Below are 21,771 nucleotides of genomic sequence, written 5' to 3'. Positions count from 1 at the left end.
TATCACAAGTAATTTATCACTTTTGATTTACTGTAGTAACTTGCAACCCAGTTGAATTGATTTGTTAATAAAATGAAAGCAAGAATAAAGAACTGGAAATCTACAGAAGGCAACTAAAAAAACAATAAGGGGAGAAAAGATGAAATATGAATGTAAGCTTACCAATAATATAAAAGAGGATACCAAAAGTTTTTTTAAGGTATATAAAGAGTAAAAAAGAGACAAGAATGGACATTGCAGCACTGGAAAATGAAGCTGGAGTGGTAGTAATGGGGAACAAAGAAATGGCAGACGAACTGAATAAGTATTTTGCATCAGTCTTCACTGTGGAAGACACCAGCAACATGCCAGAAATTCTAGAGAGTCAGGAAGCAGAAGTAAGTGTAGTCGCTATTACTAAGGAGAAGATGCTTGGGAAACTGAAGGGTCTGAAGGTGGATAAATCACTTGGACCAGATGGACTACATCCTAGGGTTCTAAAAGAGGTAGCTAAAGAGATTGTGAAGGCATAAGTAGTGATCTTTCAAGAATCACTAGAGTCAGGAATGGTTCTGGAGGAGGGGAAAATCACAAATGTCACTCCACTCTTTAAGAAGGGAGGGAGGCAAAAGACAGGATATTATGGGCCAGTTAGCCTGACTTCAGTGGTTGTTAAGATGTTAGTGTCCATTATCAAGGATGAGGTTTTGGAGTACTTGGAAGCTCATGATAAAATAGGCCGAAGTCAGCATGGCTTCCTTTGAAAAGTCCCCTTGACAAAGTCCCGCATGGGAGGCTGCTCAGAAGGTTATGTCACTTGGCATTCAGGATGAAGTAGTCATTTGGATTCAACGTTCGCTTAGCAGGAGAAGCCAGAGTGTGGTAGTAGATGGTTGTCTCTATGATTAGAAACCTGTGACTAGTGGTGTCCCGTGGGGATCGGCGCTGGGTCTGTTGTTGTTTATCATCTATGTTAAGGATTTAGAGGATAATGTGGTGAAATGGATCAGCAAATTTGCGGATGACACCAAGATTGGGGACGTAATGAACAGCAAGGAAGGCTATCAAAGCTTGCAAAGTGATCTGGACCAGCTGGGAAAATGGGCTGAAAAATGGCAGATGGAATTTAATACAGACAAGTGTGAGGTGTTGCACTTTGGGAGGACAAACCAGGGTAAGACTTAAACAGTAAATGATAGGGCTCTGAGGTATGCGGTAGAACAAAGGGACCTGGGAATACAGATACATAATTCCTTGAAAGTGGCATCGCAGGTAGATAGGGTCATAAAGAGAGCTTTTGGCACATTGGCCTTCATAGATCAGGGCAATGAGTACAGAGTTGGGACATTATGTTGAAGTCGTATAAGACGTCAGTGAGGCCAAATTTAGAGTATTGTGTGCAGTTCTGGTCACCTACCTACAGGAAAGATATCAATAAGCTTGAAAGAGTGCAGAGAAAATTTACAAGGATGTTTCTGGGACTTGAGGACTGGAGTTATAGGGAAAGGTTGAATAGGTTAGGACTTTATTTCCTGGAGCGCAGCAGAATGAGGAGAGATCTTATAGACGTATACAAAATTATGAGGGGTATAGATAGGGTGAACGCATGCAGGCTTATTCCCCTCAGATTTGGTGAGATTAGAACGAGAGGTCATAGGTTTAGGGTGAAAGGTGAAATATTTAAGGGGAATCTGAGGGGGAACTACTTCACTCAGAGGGTGGTGCGAGTGTGGAATGAGCTGCCAGCAGAAGTGGTGGATGCGGGTTCAGTTGTAACATTTAAGAGAAGTTTGGATAGGTACATGAATGAGAGAGGTATGGTGGGTTATGGTCTGGGTGAAGCTAGCTGGGACTAGACAGAAAACCAGGTTGGCATGGACTAGATGGGCCGAAGGGCCTGTTTCTGTGTTGTACTGCTCTATGACACTATGACTCCTCTCTTCTTAGAGGGAGCAAAAGACAGGAAATTATAGGCTGGTTAGCCTGACTTCAGTGGTTGGTAAGATTTTAAAGTCCATTATTATGGATGAGATTTCAGGGTACTTGGAAGCACATGATAAAATAGGCCGAAGTCAGCATGGTTTCCTTAAGGGGAGATCTTGCCTGACAAATCTGTTGGAATTCATTGAGGAAGTAACGGGCAGGATAGACAAAGGTGAGTCAGTGGATGTTGTTTACTTGGATTTTCAGAAGGCCTTTGACAAGGTGTCGCACATGAGGCTGCTAAATAGGATAGGAGCCCATGGTATTACAGGAAAGGTACTAGCATGGATAGAAGATTGGCTGACTGGCAGAACAAAAAGAATAAAGAGGGCCTTTCCTGGTTGACTGCCGGTGACTAGCGGTGTTCCGCAGGGGTCGGTGTTGGGTCCACTACTTTTCACGTTATATGTTAATGATCTGGATGACGTAATTGATAGCTCTGTGGCCAAGTTTACAGATGATACAAAGATAGGTGGAGGGACAGGTAGTGTTGAGGAAGCAGGGAGTCTCCAGAAGGACTTGGACAGGTTGGGAGAATAGGCAAAGAAGTGGCAAATGGAATACATCTTAGGGAAGTGTACGGTCATGCACTTTGGTAGAAGGAATAAAGGCAGAGATTATTTTCTAAACTGGGAGAGAATTCAGAAATTGGAGGTGCAAAGGGACTTGGGAGTCCTAGTGCAGTATTCCCTAAAGATTAACTTGCAGGTCGGATCAGTAGTAAGGAAGGTAAATGCACTGTTAGCATTCATTTCGAAAGGACTAGAATATAAAGGCAAGGATGTAATGCTGAGGCTTTATAAGACATTGATCAGACCACATATGGAGTATTGTGAGCAGTTTTGGGCCCCATATCTAAGGAAGGATCTACTGGCATTGGAGAGGGTTCAGAGGAGGTTTACGAGAATGATCCCAGGGTGGAAGGATTATGTATGAGGAGCATTTGATGGTTCTGGGCCTGTACCTGCTGGAGTTTAGAAGGATGAGGGGGGGATCTCATTGAAACCTACCAAATATTGAAAGGCCTGGATAGAGTGGAGAGGATATTTCCAGTAGTGGGAGAGTCTAGGACCTGAGGGCGCAGCCTCAGAATAAAAGAACATCCCTTTAGAACTGAGATAACGAGGAATTTCTTTAGCCAGAAGGTGGTGAATCTGTGGAATTCATTGCCATAGACGGCTGTCATTGGGTATATTTAAAGCGGAGGTTGATAGCTGCTTGATTAGTAATGGCATCAAAGGTTACGGGGAGAAGGCAGGAGAATGGGGTTGAGAGGGAAAAATAAATCAACCATGATCGGAATGGCGGAGCAGACTTGATGGGCCGAATGGCCTAATTCTGCTGCTTTGTTTTATGGTCTTATTGATGGTCAGGCAGCGCCTATGGAGAAAGAGGGTGGGTTAACATTTCAGGTCGATGATCTTTCATTCGAACCGGGGAAAAAAGTAGAGTTAAGTTGCAGAGAAGGATGGAAGAGTCAGGAGAAGGTCTGTGACGGGGTGGAAGGAAAGAGGGATTAAATCTTCAAATGGAATAGTGGTTCAAGGTGAATGAATGTATTAATAGGGAAAAAGGAGAAGCAAAATAAAAATGATCTATAGACAATGTAAAGGAGAAAGCAGAAACATTACCCGAAATTAGAAAAGGTAAGTTCTGCAGATACTGGAAATCCATAATAATTCTGATTTGTGTATCTGGACTCATTTGGACCACTTCCAAATGTGGACTTAACACAAAATATGGATACCAAATGTGACTAGAGTTAAAAAAAAGGATCCAATGAAATAAAATAACCAAAGTACTCAACTTGGTCTTTGCAGCCTGATAGCAATTTGAATAGTAATTGCCAATGCACAATTAAAGTCCATGGATCAAATATACTAACAACAAGGTTTTGTTTTCACACTCTTTAATATTGGTATCAGTTGACTTAAAAATCCTGCCATGTCTCTCCTGGCCTCCATTGTAACTATGGTTCTGTGAGTGACCCCAGATATTGGAGCCATTTCTCAGGAAGTTTGTACAATCTCCCATTGAAGTTACTGGCCTCAGGAAATTACCAGAAAGATTTAATGATCATAGTATCCATTATAGCAACCGTAGATAAAGAGGGATTAATTGCTTAGTAATTATCATTGTATTTAATTGTAATCTGAACACTTAATCCACTTCTCTGACATTTATATATAACACAATAGAATTATTCTGACTGTATAGTAATAATATTCAGGAATAGTTTGACACAATGCATGGATATCCATATCTCATTGTGGCCCTTGCACTCTACCTCCTCGTGGCTCTTGCATTTTATTTATTTATCTGCACTGCACTTTCTGTGTAGCTGAAAAACTATATTATGCATTCCGTTTTCTTTTTACTACCTCAGTGTACCTATGTATGGCATGATCTGCCTGGATGGCACGCAAACAAAGTTTTTCACTATATCTCAGTGCACGTGACAATAAAACCAATACTAATACCAACACCAGATCTTTAGACTGCTAAGCATATTAGTTTTTTTCTAGATTGTGCTCCAAAAAATCCCAGCTGATAAACGTACAGTCTGTTTCATATTTTATTTCTCACTTGAACCTCAAAATAAAATGAGTTTCTCTATTTCTTAGAAATTAAAATAGATAAATCACTGTTATAATGAGTCAGATCTAATAGATTGCACTTTGTTACAAATTTGTTCTGAATATCACAAGACCATAAGAATTAGGAACAGGAGTAGCCATTCAGCTCTTTGAGCCTGCCCTGCCATTCAATAAGATAATGGCTGAATCCAACCTTCCTCAAATCCACTTTCCCTCCCTAACCCTTGATTCACTGATTGATTTGAAACCTATCTATCTCAGCTTTGCATATGTTCAAGGATTCTGCCATCCATAGCTTTATGGGCATGAAATTCCAAAGACTTGCCCTTTGAAAGAAGAAATTCTTCCTCACCTCATTCTTAAATGTTTGCCCTGTTATTCTGAGATAATGCATTCCGTCCTAGATTATCCCATGAGGGGTAACATCCTTCCAGCATTTACTCTGTCAGACACTCTAAGAATCTTTTGTTTGAATAAGATCACTTCTCATCCTTCTAAACTCCAATTAGTATAGACCCAACCTGTTTAACTTTCCCTCTCCAACATTTTTTGGTTTGAACTCCATACCTGGGATCATCCTAGTGAACCTTCTGCAAAATGCCCCCAGTGTTTATAAATCTTGTCGTAAATAAGGGGACCAAAACTGTTCTGATGTGGTCTCTCTAGTGCCTTGTTCAGTTGCAGTTAGACTTCCTTACTTTTATACTCCAATCACCTTGAAATAAAAACCACCATTCCATAAATCTTCCCATTAACTGTTGCATTCTATTCGAGCTTTCTGTGTTTCATGTACAAAGGCTCACAGTTCCCTTTGTTCTGCTGCTTTCTACAATCTTTCTCCATTTAAATAATTACCTATTCTGTCAATCTTCCCTCAAAATGACCAGGTCGCATTTTCCTATATTATATATCATTTGCCAACTTTTTTCCACTCACTTAGCCTATCAATGTCTCTCTTTAAACTGTTTGTATCCTCCTCACAGCTTGCTTTCTTGCCTACTTTTGTATCATGCGCTAATTTTGCCATGGTACATTCATTTCCATTCTCTAAATCATTCATGTATATTGTAACCAGCTGCAGTCCCAGTACTGATCCCTGTTGCCAACCTGAAAATGACCTTCTTATCCCTACTTGCTGTTTTCCTGCTAGTTAGCCAATCCTCCAAACATTACCTCCAACACCATGAGCTCTTACCTCATAGAGTGATGTTCCATACAACAAATGCCTTTTGAAAGTCCAAATATTTTACATCTACTGGTTCCCATCTTTCCACTTTGGCTGAAACTTCTACAAGTTACATGGTGCGGAAACAGGCCCAACTCACCCATGCCAACCAAGTTGTCTACCTGAGCTAGTCTCATTTGCCTGTGTTTGACTCATATCCCTCGAAAACTTTCCTATCCAGGTATCTGCCAAAATGTCTTTTAAATGTTGTAATTGTACCTGCCTCTACCACTTCCTCTGGCAGCTCGTTCTGTATACCCACCACCCTTTCTGTGGAATATGTCACCCTTTAGGTCCCTTTTAAATGGGAGCTCCAGAGTTCAATCTGGGCAAATGTGATGTATTGTACTTTGGGAGATCAAATGTAAAGTCCATAGTTAATGGCAGGACCCTTAACAGCGTTGATGTACAAAGGAATCTTGGGGTCCAAGTCCATTAGCTCTCTGAAAGTGGCCACACAATTTAATAGGGTGGTAAAGAAGGAGTGACATGCTTGCCTTTATTAGTTGAGGCATTGAGTTCAAGGATCAGGAAGTTGTGTTGCAGCTTTATACAACTCTGGTTAGGCCGCATCTGGAGTATTACATTCAGTTCTGGTCGCCCCATTATAGGAGGAATGTGGAAGCTTTGGAGAGGGTGCAGAAGAGATTTACCAGAATGCTGCCTGGATTAGAGAGCACGTGCTGTAAGGAGAGGATGGACAAACTAGGATTGTTTACTCTGGAGCTGTGGAGGCTGAGGGGAGACCTGATAGAAGTTTATAAAGTCATGAGAGGTATAGATAGAGTCGGCCTGGGACTTTTTCCCAGGGTTGAAATGTCTAATACTAGATGGCATGCATTTACGGTGAGAGGGGGAAAATTCAAAGGAGATGTGCGTGGCAAGTTTTTTTTTACTCGGAGTGGTGGGTGCCTGGAATGCGCTGCCAGGGGTGGTAGTGGAGGCAGATATGATAAGAGGCTCTTGGATAGGCACATGCATATGCAGAGAATAGAGGGATATGGACAATGTGCAGGCAGAGGGATCAGTTTAATTAGGTGTCATTATCTTAATTAATTCAGCCCAATGTTGGGGGCTGAAGGGCCTGCTCCTGTGCTGCACTATTTTATATTCTGCGTTCTTTCCTCTCTCACCTTAAACCTATGTCCTTGAGTTTTAGACTGCAGTACCCTGAGAAAAGGACTATGACCATTCACTTTATCTATGCCCCTCATGGTTTTATATACCTCTGTAAGGTCACCCCTCAGCTTCCTACACTCCAGGGGAAAAAAGTCCCAGCCTATCCAGCCTCTCCCTTCAGTCCAGATAACATCCTCATGAATTTATTTATGCACTTTTTCCAGCTTAATGACATCCTTCTTATAGCTAAGCAACCAGAACTGCAGACGATACTCCAAGTGTGGTCTCACATACAACTTGTACAGTTGTAACACGACGTCCAGACTCCTGTACTCAGTTTTCTGATCGATGAAGGCAAGTGTGCCAAAGGCCTTCTTCACCACCCTGTCTACCTGTGTATCCACTTTCAGGGAACTATGTACCTGTACCCCTAGGTCTCTCTGTTCTACAACAGTTTCCGGGGCCCTACTATTTACTGTGTAATCCCTGCCCTGATTTAACTTACCAAAGTGCAACACCTCACACATTGGCCATTCTTTGGCCCACTTCCTCAAAGAACTTCAATAAATTTATCAGAAGCCGCGCTGACTGCGCTAGATCAGATTGTGACTTTACAAACGTTCTGTGATTACCATCTCAATAATTGATTCCAACATTTTTCCAATAATAGACATCAGGGTAACTCTTTGAATAATACATTCAAATTAAGTACACTCAAATTTGAATAATAATCACATTTACAGTCTTCTATTCTTCCCTTACTTCTCGAAAATCTAAGTCCTGAATTATCCCCTTAAATGTCTGCCACTGCTTTCTATTGATTTATCTGCTAATTTATCAGTCCAGTGCACCGTAGCCAACTCCCTCCTCATTCCTTTGTAATTCCCCTTATTAAGTTAGCACCATTGTTTGAGGCCCAAGTTTTTCACTCTCAACTGCATGTTAAACTCCTGTGGGATCTCAGAGTAAAAGATCCCCAGGAAGCTGTGATCACTACTTCCTGGGGGATCCTTTACGCTGAGATCATTTATTAAACCTGTCTCGTTACTCATTATCAGATCCGCAATAGCCTATTCCATGGGAGGCTCCATAATGTATTGCTCTAGCAATCTATCCCCAATGCACTCAGTGAATTTGGTCTCATGGTTACCATTTCTAATTTGATTAATGGAATTTACATAAAGATTAAAGTCATATGATTAATGCACTATTTTTTACACATTCCTATTATTTCTTGATTTATACTCTTTGCTGGAGTGTGGCTACTATTTGGCAGCTTATACACCACCCAAACCACAGTCTTCTGTCCCTTGCTATTTTTTACCTCTACCCAAATGGACTCGGCATCACCTGAGCCTAGATTGTCTGTCACAACTATGCTTATTTCATGCAAAAAACAAACTACTGGAGGAACTCAGCAGACGTTTTTTGCTCCAGGTTCCAACACCTGCAGTCTCTTGTGTCTCCATTATACTAATTTAATCCCTTATTGGTAGAACTACTCCACCAACTTTGTTGTGATACCTCGTCACTGTAACTATTCCAATTTTATTTTACAGTGCAGTAATATTTCAGTACTTGGGCCTGAGAGCTGCCTATCACCTCGGCTCCAGGATAGTCCAACAGATGACTGTGAGAATATATTGTCCTCTAGTCTGGTGGATGAATTAATACGACGAGGAGAAACAAAGCTGGGACAAGAAGTGAGCCAGGAAGATAACTGTAAGACATCTGCACCATCAGCTCTGGCTGACAGTCAGGCTGAAAGTTTGGCATCAGTTTCCTGCAGTGATCTGGAGAACGACCAGGGCTCTGAACCACAGCAAACTGGAATTTCAAGAGCTGATGTCTCAAGTTGTTCAGAGACCAGGCAGTCAGCACGTTCTCAGGTTGATGAGGGCACATCCATACCAGACTGTCCAAACCAAAGTCCAATAATGCATGAGCTAAAGCATAATGGCCAAAACACTAAGAAAACTTTCGGCTTGGAATACATGAGAGTATCCAACAGTCGACAGGACCCAGAAGCAGAAGAAAACCGCCCTCCAGCAGATTATGATCCTGCAACTGAAATAATGAAAGGAAACATCAACCTAGCCTACTCGGCCAAGAAGAAAAAAATTATGATTTACGTTTGTGGTGGTTACAAAGGTAATTGTGTCTGAAATACCTTCTGCACCCAACGCAAAAAGGCAGCAGCTTTAAAGATGAGTGATGGACGTCAGCCACCCAGCTACATTGCTTCCTATTTCACTTTCATTGAAGTGAAAGGGAATAAAAATAGGGGAACGCTGTAAAATTGGCCTCATTTTACACTGTCAAAATGTCTCAAATTATGCTGAGGCAGAACGTATAGCTGCCTTGGTAAATATCTGGGCCATTGTTAAATAGAACATTTGCATTTATATAATGAAACCGGTCTTGTGGACATTCTGTATTATGCCAATTTCTAATAGATGCCAGTTAAAGGCATTCTTCTTGAATTGTCTTAAATCTCCTAATATCAAGTATACTAAAATTATGAGAGGCATGGACAGGGTAGACATTCAGAGTCTTTTTTCTCAGGATGAAATTGTTAAATACTAGAGGGCATAGCTTTAAGATGAGAGGGGGAAAGCTTAAAGGAGATTTATGTGAGCATGTTTTTTTACACAGAGGGAGGTAGGTGACTGGAATGTGCTGCCAAGGGAGGTAGCAACATTTAAGATGCATTTAGACAGGCACATGAACAGGCAGGGAATTGAGGGATATAGATGACGTGCAGTTTAAATTGGCATCATGGCCGGTGCAGACATCATGGGCTGAAGGGCCTGTTCCTGTACTGTTCTATGTTCTGTGTTCCTTTGGTTTTGTACTGCACTTTTGGAGATATGTTCAAAACTGAGAGGAAAAGAATCTATGTTTCTTTAATCTACTCATGGAGAGTCATAAAGTTGTACAGCACAAAAACAGGCCATTCAGCCCACCAAGTCCATGCCAACCTTTTTGCCCTTCTACACTAATCCCATTTGCCTGCATTAGGACAGTATCCTTCTATGTCTTTCCTATTTAAATGCCCTTCTAAATCCCTGTTAAACATAATAATTGTATCTGATTCCACCTACCTCGGTACAAGTGACTATAATAAACCAATACCAATCTCCTCTGGCAGTGCATTCCAGATATCAGTCACTCTCTGCTTAAAAAATTTACCTCTCAAATCCGTTTTAAAACTCTTTCCTCTCACCTTAAACCTATGCCCTCTTGTTTTTGAAAACCCTACCAATGGGAGAGAGAATCTATCTACCCTATCCATGCCTGTCATAATCTTATATACTCATATCGTCACCTCTCATCCTCCTTTGCTCCAGGGGAAACAAACTCAGCCTATCCAATCTCTAACCATAATTAAAGTCTTCCAATGAAGGCAACATCCTGGTGAAACTCCTTTGCACTTTCTCCAGTGCTATCACATCCTTCTTATAGTGTGGCAACCAGAACTGCACACAATATTCCAAGTGTAGCCTAACTAGTGTTCTGTAAAGTTACTATTCCAGAATATCAGTCCATCATCGCTTGCAATATCCAGGTGAACTAATGTTCATAGAATGATAACATTTTACAGCACAGAATTAAGGTAGTTAAGCTCTCTAAATGACTATCCATTTTGTCACATTCCTCACTCTTTCCAACATTGCTTTAGAATTTTCCAAGGATCAATCCAATTTCCTTCAAAATAAATCTGCAATTCTGCTTTTATCATCATTTCTGCTACAGTATTGTTATTATCATGAACTCTTGTTTCATCATTGTACATTGTGTTTTCACTTCCTGGGTAAACAATAGCACCAGGAAAAAAGACAGTGCTCCCTCAGTGCTGTTCTGGAGTATTGATTTAATTCCAAACTAGAGGGAGAGAGAAAGACCAGTATCCTTGCATAAATAAAAAAGGAAGATTGCTTTTATAAAGCATCTTTTGCAACATGGGAACATATCAAAGTACTTTGCAGCCAATGAAATATTTTTGAGGTATAGTGCAGGAAACATAGCAAGCAATTTGAAGCTCCCAGATGATAAGGACCAAATCATCTGTATTGGGGATGTTGCTTGAGGGCTGAGTATGGCCGAGACAGGTGACCAGTGGGCTTCTGTTTATCTACTCATATTAACATGCATTAAATATGTTTAAAAGATAAACATTTCAATATTGAAGCATGTTGATTTTTGAGAGTTTTTATAAGAAGGAACAGAATTTTTTAAAAAACTTAGTTTTGATATTTCAGATACAGAGCACGAAAGAAATGCACTGATGAAGAGAGCATACCCACAACTATACACATATTGCAAGGAAAGGGGCTATGACATCATGATGGTTGACCCCAGGTGGGGAGTGAAAAATGGAATTAGCGACAACCATACAATGGCCCAACTACATCTTGAGGTGCTTAAAGAATGCCAAAAATCAGAAGGTGTCAACTTCATTGTAAGTATTCTGTGTGCAAGTTGTCACTTAGTAAATAACATTTGGTCAGACTTTGCATGTTTTAATCCTCCATCAGTATACAAGGACCTGCCTTGTACCCCGTCAGGTTGGCATGTCCAAATTGCCTCCAGTGAGGAGGGTCATGGAAATCTTCTATCTAAAGCTTTACATGTTGTTACCTTTTTAAATGGGTTATTTTTTAGTTAAGTAACTTCTACAACATAATCTAGTGGATGCCCCTGGTGTTCCCCATGGTCATTAAATGAAAATAATGAGCTGGAATCTTCAAAGAGCCAGCAGCCTACTGCACGTGCAGTTCAGCACATTGCTGACGTGTGCCTGTGCATTGCAATGCATTGGTCAAGAATGAGCTGCAGGACAGATGCCAATGTCTCAACATTAGGCTGGAGGCAGGCTGGCATACATAATGTGACCCCATTCAGTTTTAATTGATTTTTAACACTTATGCTTGACTTTGAGTAAATTTAATCTTAATGTTTTATTTAAAATTAATAATATCTTTTTAAACTGCTTATATATGTATTTGGTCATTGGGGACATATAAAAGCAGTTCAAAGACTTTTGACAGCAGTGCGCTGTCAAAAAGCTGACAGAATGGTTAGGGGTGAGGTTTTAATACACAATGTGGAGGGAGAGGTATCACATCAGCAATTTACTCCACAGAGCTACTGTGTGCACGAGGACTGAAAGCTGACACAACCAAACTGAAAGATAGTTTGTTATAGCACAGGCTGAAAGCCTGATTAATAAATCACAAGAAAGTGAAATTGATGCAAGGGATTGGATGTCATACACAAGACTTTAATAATATACTGAAAAATGTTCAAATCACTGTGTACTTCCTCATGTCTGGAAGTATCCTCCTTTAGTGTGAAAGACAGAGATCAATGTGGTATATAAATATTGTACAATTCACAACATTGCAGTAACACATAAAGTAGATACAGGAGACATAAGACACTGCAGATGCTGGGGTCTGGAGCAAAAAGCAAGCTGCTGGAGGAACTCAGTGTGTCAAGCAGCTTCTGTGGAGGGAAATGGACAGTCGACATTTCAGGTCAAGACCCTACATCAGGACTGAGTGTAGAGGGGAGATAGCTAGTATAAAGAGCTGAGGGGGAGGGGTGAGGCAAGAGCTGGCAAGCGATAGGTAGATCTGGGTGAGAAGGGGTTAATGGGCAGACGGCGCAAGGTGGGGGAGGGAGGGGTGGAGATGGGAACAGAGGCTGGGAGATGGAAAGAACAAATGTCTGCAGATTATGGATTCTGAGAAGAAAGAAAGGAAGGTGAGTCAAACCAGATAAGGGAGGAACGCTGGGCAGGTGGGAACAGTGGGGGGAGTGGAGGGGATAGAGGACTGAAGACTGAGTGTAGATAAACCAGGTGGATAGAAAGAAACTGGGTAACAGAGGCCTGGGGGTGGGGGTATTGAAAAGAAGGGAGGGGAATGAGATGACCTGGGTGAATCAGAAGGGGAGAGAAAGGAACAGATGGGGTGCGAGTTACCTGAAAATGGAGAATTCAACATTCACGCCATTGGGTTATAGACCACCTTGGGTAGAATCTGAGATGCTGTTCCTCTGGTTTTGCACTTGCCCTCACTCCGGCAGTGGAGAAGGCTGAGGACAGACAGGTCAGTGTGGGAGTGGGGAGCGGCATGTAACTCCTTGCAACCAGGAGTTCAATTAGAAGCAAGAACAGGCTACTTGGCCCCTTGTGCCTAGTCTGCACTTTAGGAAAGATCACAGCTGATCTGTGTAACCTCGATTTTCTATTCCCACCTACACCTGCTTTGTTTTCAGCTCGAATTTCCCTCGCAATTTCAGTCATAATTCCCTTTTTCATATTGCACAAAGTGATTGCAGCTGCTGCATTGTGTGTGTGTGTGTGTGTGTGTGTGTGTGTGTGGGTGTGTGTGTGTGTGTGTGTGTGTGACAGAGCAGTCAGGTGGGGATGACGTGTTAGACAAAAATGTTATAAAGAGATCCACCAGAAGATCTTAACATGTATTGATATTGGTATTGGTTTAATATTGTCACTTGTACCAAGATACAGTGAAAAACTTGTCTTGCATACCGTTCATACAGATCAATTCATTACACAGTGCATTGAGGTAGTACAGGGAACTATCTCATGTTTACATGTCCTGTAAATTATGATTTAACTTGGTCATTAGATTTGGCTCTCATTTTGAACATGATTGTTTGTGAAGCTGGTGTACAATAAAGCCTTCTTTTGCTCACACAGCTCTTAATAGGACAAAAGCATGACTTGCCTTACCTTCCTGACAGCATAATTAAAGATGACTTTGAAGCTATTTTTAACTTTATTGACAATGAAAGAATGGAGGCAACAAAACAGAGGCATGTAACTCACAATCCTGAACTCCACACACTGACTGAAGAGCCTGGATTACACAGGGAATCTTATTGTGCAGAAACTAACCTAATCAACAGCTCAAATCTACTTAATGAAGAGTCCCCAGGAAGCGGTTATGATGGTGGCAATGTGACCCTATCTGTCCATTACCATCAGACCAATGACACAAGTGATCCAGTTGTGAAAGCACCACATTCTGCATCGGACCTTGGGAAGGCTATTGGGCTTCTTCAGCAGTGGTACAAGTTGGATGAAAATTGCATTCCCAGTGTTTACAGGCTTCAGCCAATCAGGTTAGTCTAAAATTGATGAGCAATTACCATAATAAATTGAAAGACCACACCTGTGACTCACAAATTGACCAAGTTCCAAGAAGTTCCTGGCATTAAGAGAGTTTACAAAGTGTGGAGCTCTTTGTGAAGCTCTGCATTGTGTATCCTCATTTGCCCTATACAAAGTCTGGACCATAATTATTGAGTAATTGATGTGCAAATCAGCCTGCACTCGTGTGCCATAAATATGTTCAGTTTAAGAAAAATCAGCAGATCATTAAAGAGAAATCAGCACACATCTCCCATACTGGGGTACTTCACGAAAGTTGCTACATATCTAATATTGCATGTACATGGTGCATCAGTTCTGTGGGAATCTTTACATGTCACTTGTATTCATTTGATCCAGATAATCACTGAAAACCACCTGACAAGCAAATTATTGGCTGTGGATAGATATTTTTTAAGTGTTTTGCAAAACATAGATTAACCACAAGGAGTATACAAAAACAGTCAGTGGTACTGGCCTAATTTAACTCTTGACAACCCTCAACATATTGGCTTCTGGCCACAATGGAATGATGCATAGAAGGAGCCCATTCAGCCCACCATCCCATATCACTGTGATTCAGATAAGGGACGTACATTTTATGAGTCAACAGAGATCAGAAGAGGAGTTACAGGTTTTCATAGCTTTTTTCAAGAATTGAATTGACCAAAGATCACCATTCAAGGGAAGCAGAAGAATTAATTTTCCCAGTACAGAATATGGAAGACTACTGGTGTTCTTTTAACCCACATTGAAGTAGATGAGTTAAGACATTGACAGTGGAATATAAAGTAATTTCACCTGCTGGTCAGAAGCACTGAATGAAGAATTGGTCAAAGATCTGACAACATGTTGTAGGATTCTGACAGGCCAATAAAAGAGCATAGTAGATGTCAAATAACATTGTCATCCAGAGGAGAAAAAAATGTAAATCAAACAGCTTCAAGTAATGTTGAGGTAGGATTAGAATTATTCAAGGTAACCAGAGAGAGGGAAAATATTAAGATCCCATAGGAAGAAGCACATTGAACTGTGAAAGACTGCAAGACCGAGAATGAGAAGAAAAATGATCTGCTGATTTTATTAAATTGAACATATTTCTGAAACATGATTGCAGGCTGATTTGCACAACATCAATTACATCAGGTGCCCCTGTGTCCAGCTGTACACTCTAACATACATCTGGATGCAGGTGGATCTGATCTCTGAAGTGGCTCATACAGAGTCAGACAATTTACCATGCAAGAGGTGAGGAACTCGTTCTGATGAGGTGGTCAGTGAAACTACTGGGTCCATGTTTAACGTTTTATTTGAATTAAGAAATCAGAATTGGAGGCATTTCTTAACAAAATTAGAATGGGAGTTCCTTCGGAATGAATTAGAATCTTCCTCAATTAATGGGGAGACAGCCAAAATACTAGCAGGTTTACATCGAAGACTAAAACCACAACGGTAAATGAGTGTGGATGGAAGGATTGCAACTGTGGCTGTATCTGGTTTCTTCTTAAATAATAGTCCTGTCAATTTCCATCTACTGCCACTCTCTGCCTGGCAAACTTGTTCCCACATTGAAAAAATGTTTCCTTTAAAGCTACTCAATTCCTCACATTCAATTCCATGTCTCCATTTTTGTTAAACCCTCCCCTTCCATTGGTCTGTAATGTTTACGAACTCATGGATTGAAAGCCCATCAACAAATATTCAGTTTTATTCTCTTTCCATCAGTGCAGTTTGATCTGCTGTGCTTTTCCGATTTTCTGTTTTAATTTCATATGAATAACACTGAATATTTGTTGATGGGCTTTCAATCTACAATTTTCTTATTTATTTTATAGAGGTTGTGAATAGTTGTTTTTTGATTATCATTGCAAAAATTAACCATGAATATTCTTTGGAATGTGGTCGGCTTGAAGAAATATCATTGAAAACATACTGGCTAAAGCTGTGTTTGGAGTGTTAGCAAGGTGGCTGGCAGGCTCCCTGTGCAGTAATAGCTTATTTTCTGATTGTGTTTAACACTCGGCTATTCTGGTAGGTATTAAGTGAGGGGTAGATAAAAGGTGTAGATGCTTTGTGAGACAATCTGGAAAAACATACTGAATCTTTTGGTCATTGCATCAAGTTAGATTTTTGTTAAGAGCAGCAGCTATGCTGTATGAATCTAACAATGTGGGCCCTGATGGCAAGCTGTAGTGTCTTGTCAGCTGATTGCTAGTTAAAAACATAACCTGTCAACTTTCAGGTCTTTGTATGAGATGTTGTCAGGTCCCTATAATTGGAGGGACAGAAGGAGTGGAAGTCAGTTAAATTGCCTTTGATGTTCCCCTTCTGTCCTTCCAGTGATCCATTTACATCAGTTAGCCCCTGTCTTTTTGACCGTCATCTTTCATCTGACCTACCTGGTGCCACTTTATACACAAGAAAATAGGACCTGGAGTAAGGCACTTGGCTCCTCAAGCCTGCCCCACCTCTCAATATGATCATGGCTGATTTACGTTGACCTCCACTCCTCTTCTTTGCTAGTTCCCCATAACCCAGTTCTTTGATCTTTCAAATATTTATCCATCTCATATTTAATGATCCAGCCTCCAGCGCCCTTGGGGGCTGAGAATTCCAGAGATTCACCTCCCTCTGAGAGGAGAAATTTCTACGCACCTCACTTTTAAATGACTAGCTCCTTACCTCAGAGCTATGTCCCTATATTACATCATAAAAATTAGGTATTTCCTAATTGTTTCTTGCATAAATTCAAAAATAGATATTTTCATGCTAAATTCTCAGAATTAGAGCTTTACTTTGGTTCACAGTGCACACTTCCAAGACTTTTACAGCAAGGATCCCTCCCGCAGACAACAATCAAGGAATAACTGGTCAAATTCTTCCCAGAAGCTATGGAGCATCCTTCAGGAATATGCACCTCTGGCTCTTGGCAAAGAAGTGGCCTCAAATCTCCTTGAAACAGGTAATGATGGAAAGGTCAGCAGTACTGGATTTAAATCTGAAATAACAATAAGAATAATCATAACAATTTCACATTAGATGATCTATGCAGCTTTTCCAAACTGTAAATTGATTTTTACAATATATTGTTTCATATCCCATCACTAAGTATTTGTTAGAAAGACAAATATGAATGAATATTTGTCAATAATTTTGGAATTAATTAGTGAAAAAGAAACCGAATCAGGAATAAGCCATTGGCCCCTTGCACCTGCAATTCAATAGAAGTACCTTTTACCTCAGCACCACTATCCTGTACTAACCCCATATCACTTGGTTCCCTTAATATTTGAAAATCTATACTCAGTGACTGCATCTCCACAGCCCTCTTGTGTAGAGAGTAACAAGAAATCACTACCTTATTGATGAAAAATGTTTTTCACCAAGAAGCTAGTAATTTGTTGTTGCATGTTTTTGGTTGCATGTTGCATGTTTTCATGTTGTTCTGTCCTGAATGGCTGGCCCTTTATTTGAGACTATGGTCCCTGATTCCAAACACCCCCAGCCAGTGGAAACATCCTCCCTGCATCAATTCTGTCAAGTGCTGAAAGAAGTTTGTGTTTTAGTGAGATTTCTGTTTCTTGTTTCCTCAATAAATACACATTTTCCATCAGGCTACACGTCTCCAAATAGTTCAATATGCTACATCCCACTCACAAGACTAAGACTCTTCTTGATCAAATTAGCAAAGACATTCCTTGACTGCAGCTGGTGCATAACCCCTGCCCAGACATTCTTGACAGCATTTTAGTGTTCAACCGAGTCAGGAACTCCATATTTGATCTCTCCTGCTCTCATATAGCTCTACTTCTACTGATCCAGCCAAATCTCCCCAAGGCTTCATGTAAGCTGTGATGCAATTTATGGCCATTACCATTCTTATTAGTTACTTGATCAATAAATCAGTCAGTCAATGTCTTTTATAATAAAAATGGATAATTGAGCTTCTGTTGTTTTCCTTTCAGTTATAGAACAGGAGGTTAAACAAGGTCTGCAGACCGAAGGAGTCCCAGAGAACCACTGCCATTGGTTTAAACGGTATATCACCGACATTCAGTACAATCTTTCAAGTGAGAGAGCTTCAGATTACATTGATGTTTTTCCAAGGAAACCACAGCTGAACACATTAGTGTGGAAAGCCCACAAAAAATTTCTGGAAAGCATCCATGCCAGGGTAAGAAGTTGTTTATTTATAACTTCCTGTGTTATTGAATTCCATTATTCCTATGTGACACCAAATACGATGCAAATGTACTGATAATTACAGGAGTTATTAAAGATCCACCTCGTATCTCTTTTCTTGTTGCTTATCTTTTGTCTTCTCTCTATCCCTTCAGTTATTATTTCTATGACTGTTTCTTTAGCTTAAAGAATGAATTGATTCATCGTTATGCTTTCTTTCTAACAGTTGTCAATGAAACTTTAGCCAATTGAATGGTAATGTAAAACATTGTGGCTATTATATTTGTCTACACCCCATCTTTTTCCTCCTCACCTTCATTTTTAAGATGAAACAGATCAACTTTTGAAGTTGTCGGTCTGCAAGATTGGATCTGACAAAAACAGACATCAAGGAGCACTATAAAATTAATGCCAATAGGAATAAAGGGGAAAACATTCCACTGGCTGAAGTGTACCTTGCACAAAGAAATATGGTTATGGATGTTGGTGGTCAAATACCATCGCTCCAAGACATTGGACATGAGGTTCCTCAGTGTAGTTTACTTGGCTCCACCAGCTTCATCAATGATCTTCCTAAAGTCAGGCATTGAGCATTCATCACCGGATATCCCAATCTTCAATTCCTTCCATAATTTCTCAAAAAAATAAAGCACACAACAAGATTGAGACAACAGAGACATAAGAGACTGTAGATGCTGGAATCTGGAGCAAAAAAAAAGCAAACTGCTGGAATTTTGCATTTGATGCAAAATTTTGCATTTGATGCAAAATTTGATGGGCATTGCATTCAGGTTTAATTTGCAGAGAGTGTTGGAGGGAGGAGGACAGGCAAAGGGTATGAATATCTCTGATAAATTAAGGCCAGGGTTACCATGGGGACAAAGTCATGCAGTAAATGGGTTAATGGGGGAAGTTAAAAAGAGGGAATCTGAACAGTGGAATATAAAAGCCAGGAAATGAGGGCAGTTAGAAAGTGTGAATACAAACCAAGGAACATAAAAGCTACAAAATGCCCAGCAGGTCAGGCTGTGCTAATAAAGAAAGGAAAACGGAGCCAACATCTCAGCCATCTGGCCAGTTCTGATACATACAGAGCAAGTTATATGAGGTTCTAGAATTTGTTATTAGGTGTGGAAAGCTGCAATATGCCAGGATGGAACATGAGGTATTGTTCATCAAACTGACATTAGACCTCATTGTAACAGTGCAGAAAGCCACAAGCAGATAAGCCAGAGTAAGAGTGGGGTTGAGAATTAAGGTGGCAGGCCATGGGAAGCTCAGGACTGAATGCGGTTGCTCTGCAACGTAGTCACTCAATTTGTGTTCTGATTCTCCACTATGGAGGAGACCGTATTGTGAACACCAAATGCACTAGATTGGAAGAAGTCCAAGTGAATGGCCACTTAAACTGGAAAGCCTGTTTGGGGCATTGGATGCTGGGATGAGAAGAGGTGAAAGCACCAGTGTTGTATGGGACAGTGCCAGAAGAAAAGGAGTGGTTGAATGGGGCAGAAGAGCAGACCAGAGACTCGCAAAGGGAACTGTCCCTTTGAAATGCTGAAAGGAGAGGAGAGCTGAAGATGTATCTGGTGGAATCTCATTGAAGGTGGTGGAAATTGCAAAGACTGGTGGGTGGAAAGTGATGTCTGCTGGGACTACCTTTACTTTGTCCAGCATGAGAAGGTGTGAGAGTGGAAATGCAAGTAATAGATGAGAAACAGTGAAGGTCACATTTGACAGATCCCTCGAGTGTTGCAGTACACTCAGTATCGCATTCTGCAACTTTGGGTAATTCACTCTTTCTGTATCAGACTGGCCAGTCCATCTATGACATTGGCTCAGTTCTTTTCTTTCCATTAGCACCATCTTACTTGCTGGGCATATCCTAAAACTCTGCATTTTTTAACTTTTACTTTCTCATTCTCTAACTGCCTCCATTAGTCCACCGATTCTATTAATAGAATCCTCTATTAAGCTTATCCCCATGGTAACCTTGGTCTCACTGTATCGGAGATATTCCCTTTGTCCTCTCCATCCCTCCCTCACCTTCTCTGCAACTTAAAACTCATTTGTTTTCTTTCTCACCCTGTTCTGATCAAGAGTCTTTGACCTGAAACATTAACTCTGTTTCTCTTTCCACTAGTTCTGTCTGACCTGCTGTCTGTACGGCATTTTCTGTTTTTATTTCAGATTTCCAGTATCTGCATGCTCTTGATTTTCAACATTGAGGTTCAGGCTGATAAGTGGCCAATTTTGTGACCCTTCAGCCCACAAAAATGCTGGCCAGTGATCATGTCCAACAAGAGAAAGTCCAACCATTAATATCCAATGTCACTCTATCACTGAGACCCCATGATCTAGTGCCAGGCAATAATCATCTCTGACACAAAAAATGTGGTCGGGAATATGAGCTGTGAAGTGAATGCAAAGAAGCAGGTAAGAAGGCAGATGTATGGAAAATGAAATATAACGTGGATACATGTGAGGTTATCCAACTTTGGTTCTAAAAACAGAAAGACAGATCATTATCTGAATGGTTAGACCGGGATACAACAAGACCTGGTGGCCTCTCGCTCAATGGCAGGAATCTAGCTGAGATCTAGTAGTGAATAGATAATGCAGGAAAAGAGGCTGGAATGCTGCAATTGAAGAGAGTCATGAAGAAATCTAACTTACTAAAATTGCCCCAAAGATAAGAATACCCCTTCCACCTCTCCCATCTACATTACTATATTTCCTTCTGACATGGAAGCCCACCGAGTCTATGCCAGTTCATAGCACAATCCTATTCCCCACCAATTTTCCCTTTAACCTATTCTCCCCACATCCCCATCAACCCTCCAATCACTCACCAACACACTAGGGGCAATTTATAGTGACCAATTAACCTCCCAACATGTCTTTGGGATGTGGGAGGAAACTGGAACATCCTGTGGGAAGCTCTCACAGTCACACGGAGAACGTGCAAACTTCATACAGACAGTGCCTGAGGTCAGGATTGAACTCGGGTCACTGGAGCTGTGAAGGGCTTGGCTCTACACTGCAAACAAGAGCTTAATGAAATTTTCCTCTCTTTAACCTGGGGATCCTGAGTTAGTGAGAATGTCTTCTCTGCAGTGACAGGTGCAATCAGCTAATGGTACAGGAGTGAGATCAAACCCAAGAAACAAACACCACCTGGTGTGTTTAGTTCCTGGTACATTGGAAGTGAAGAATGTCAGTGTTAAAAAGAAACAAGTGACAGCTGTTTGTCTTTGGAAACAGTACACTACACTATATGATTTACAGCTACAGAATTATATCAATACTTTATCTAAATTGGATATACTTTTCTACACCTGAACAATAGACCATATTCATTCCAGCTTTTCATAATTGATGGCTATGGTGTTTCTTTTCTAATGCTCTGCTTGCCAAATCTTAGATAAATATTCTATTTAAGCTCCACCAACTAATGACATATGCTCAAGTAGTTTGGAGATAAGCTTTTTAATAAACAAACT

General features: G+C 40.7%; 1 protein-coding gene across 1 annotated transcript in view; it reads left to right on the top strand.

Moving 5' to 3' along the window:
- Positions 1 to 21,771, top strand: part of LOC127572504 (NACHT and WD repeat domain-containing protein 2) — a 69,157-nt gene that overhangs the window by 30,229 nt on the left and 17,157 nt on the right. The window contains exons 7-11 of the mRNA XM_052019860.1: positions 8,463 to 9,054; positions 11,166 to 11,365; positions 13,634 to 14,058; positions 16,894 to 17,048; positions 18,052 to 18,260. Coding sequence (XP_051875820.1) covers positions 8,463 to 9,054; positions 11,166 to 11,365; positions 13,634 to 14,058; positions 16,894 to 17,048; positions 18,052 to 18,260 — 1,581 coding nt within the window. The remainder of the gene's footprint in view (positions 1 to 8,462; positions 9,055 to 11,165; positions 11,366 to 13,633; positions 14,059 to 16,893; positions 17,049 to 18,051; positions 18,261 to 21,771) is intronic.

Source organism: Pristis pectinata, chromosome 7, assembly GCF_009764475.1.
Source record: "Pristis pectinata isolate sPriPec2 chromosome 7, sPriPec2.1.pri, whole genome shotgun sequence".
NCBI classification, from domain to species: domain Eukaryota; kingdom Metazoa; phylum Chordata; class Chondrichthyes; order Rhinopristiformes; family Pristidae; genus Pristis; species Pristis pectinata.
Note: the sequence above shows the minus strand (reverse complement) of the source record. Positions and strands in the feature narration are given on the sequence as shown.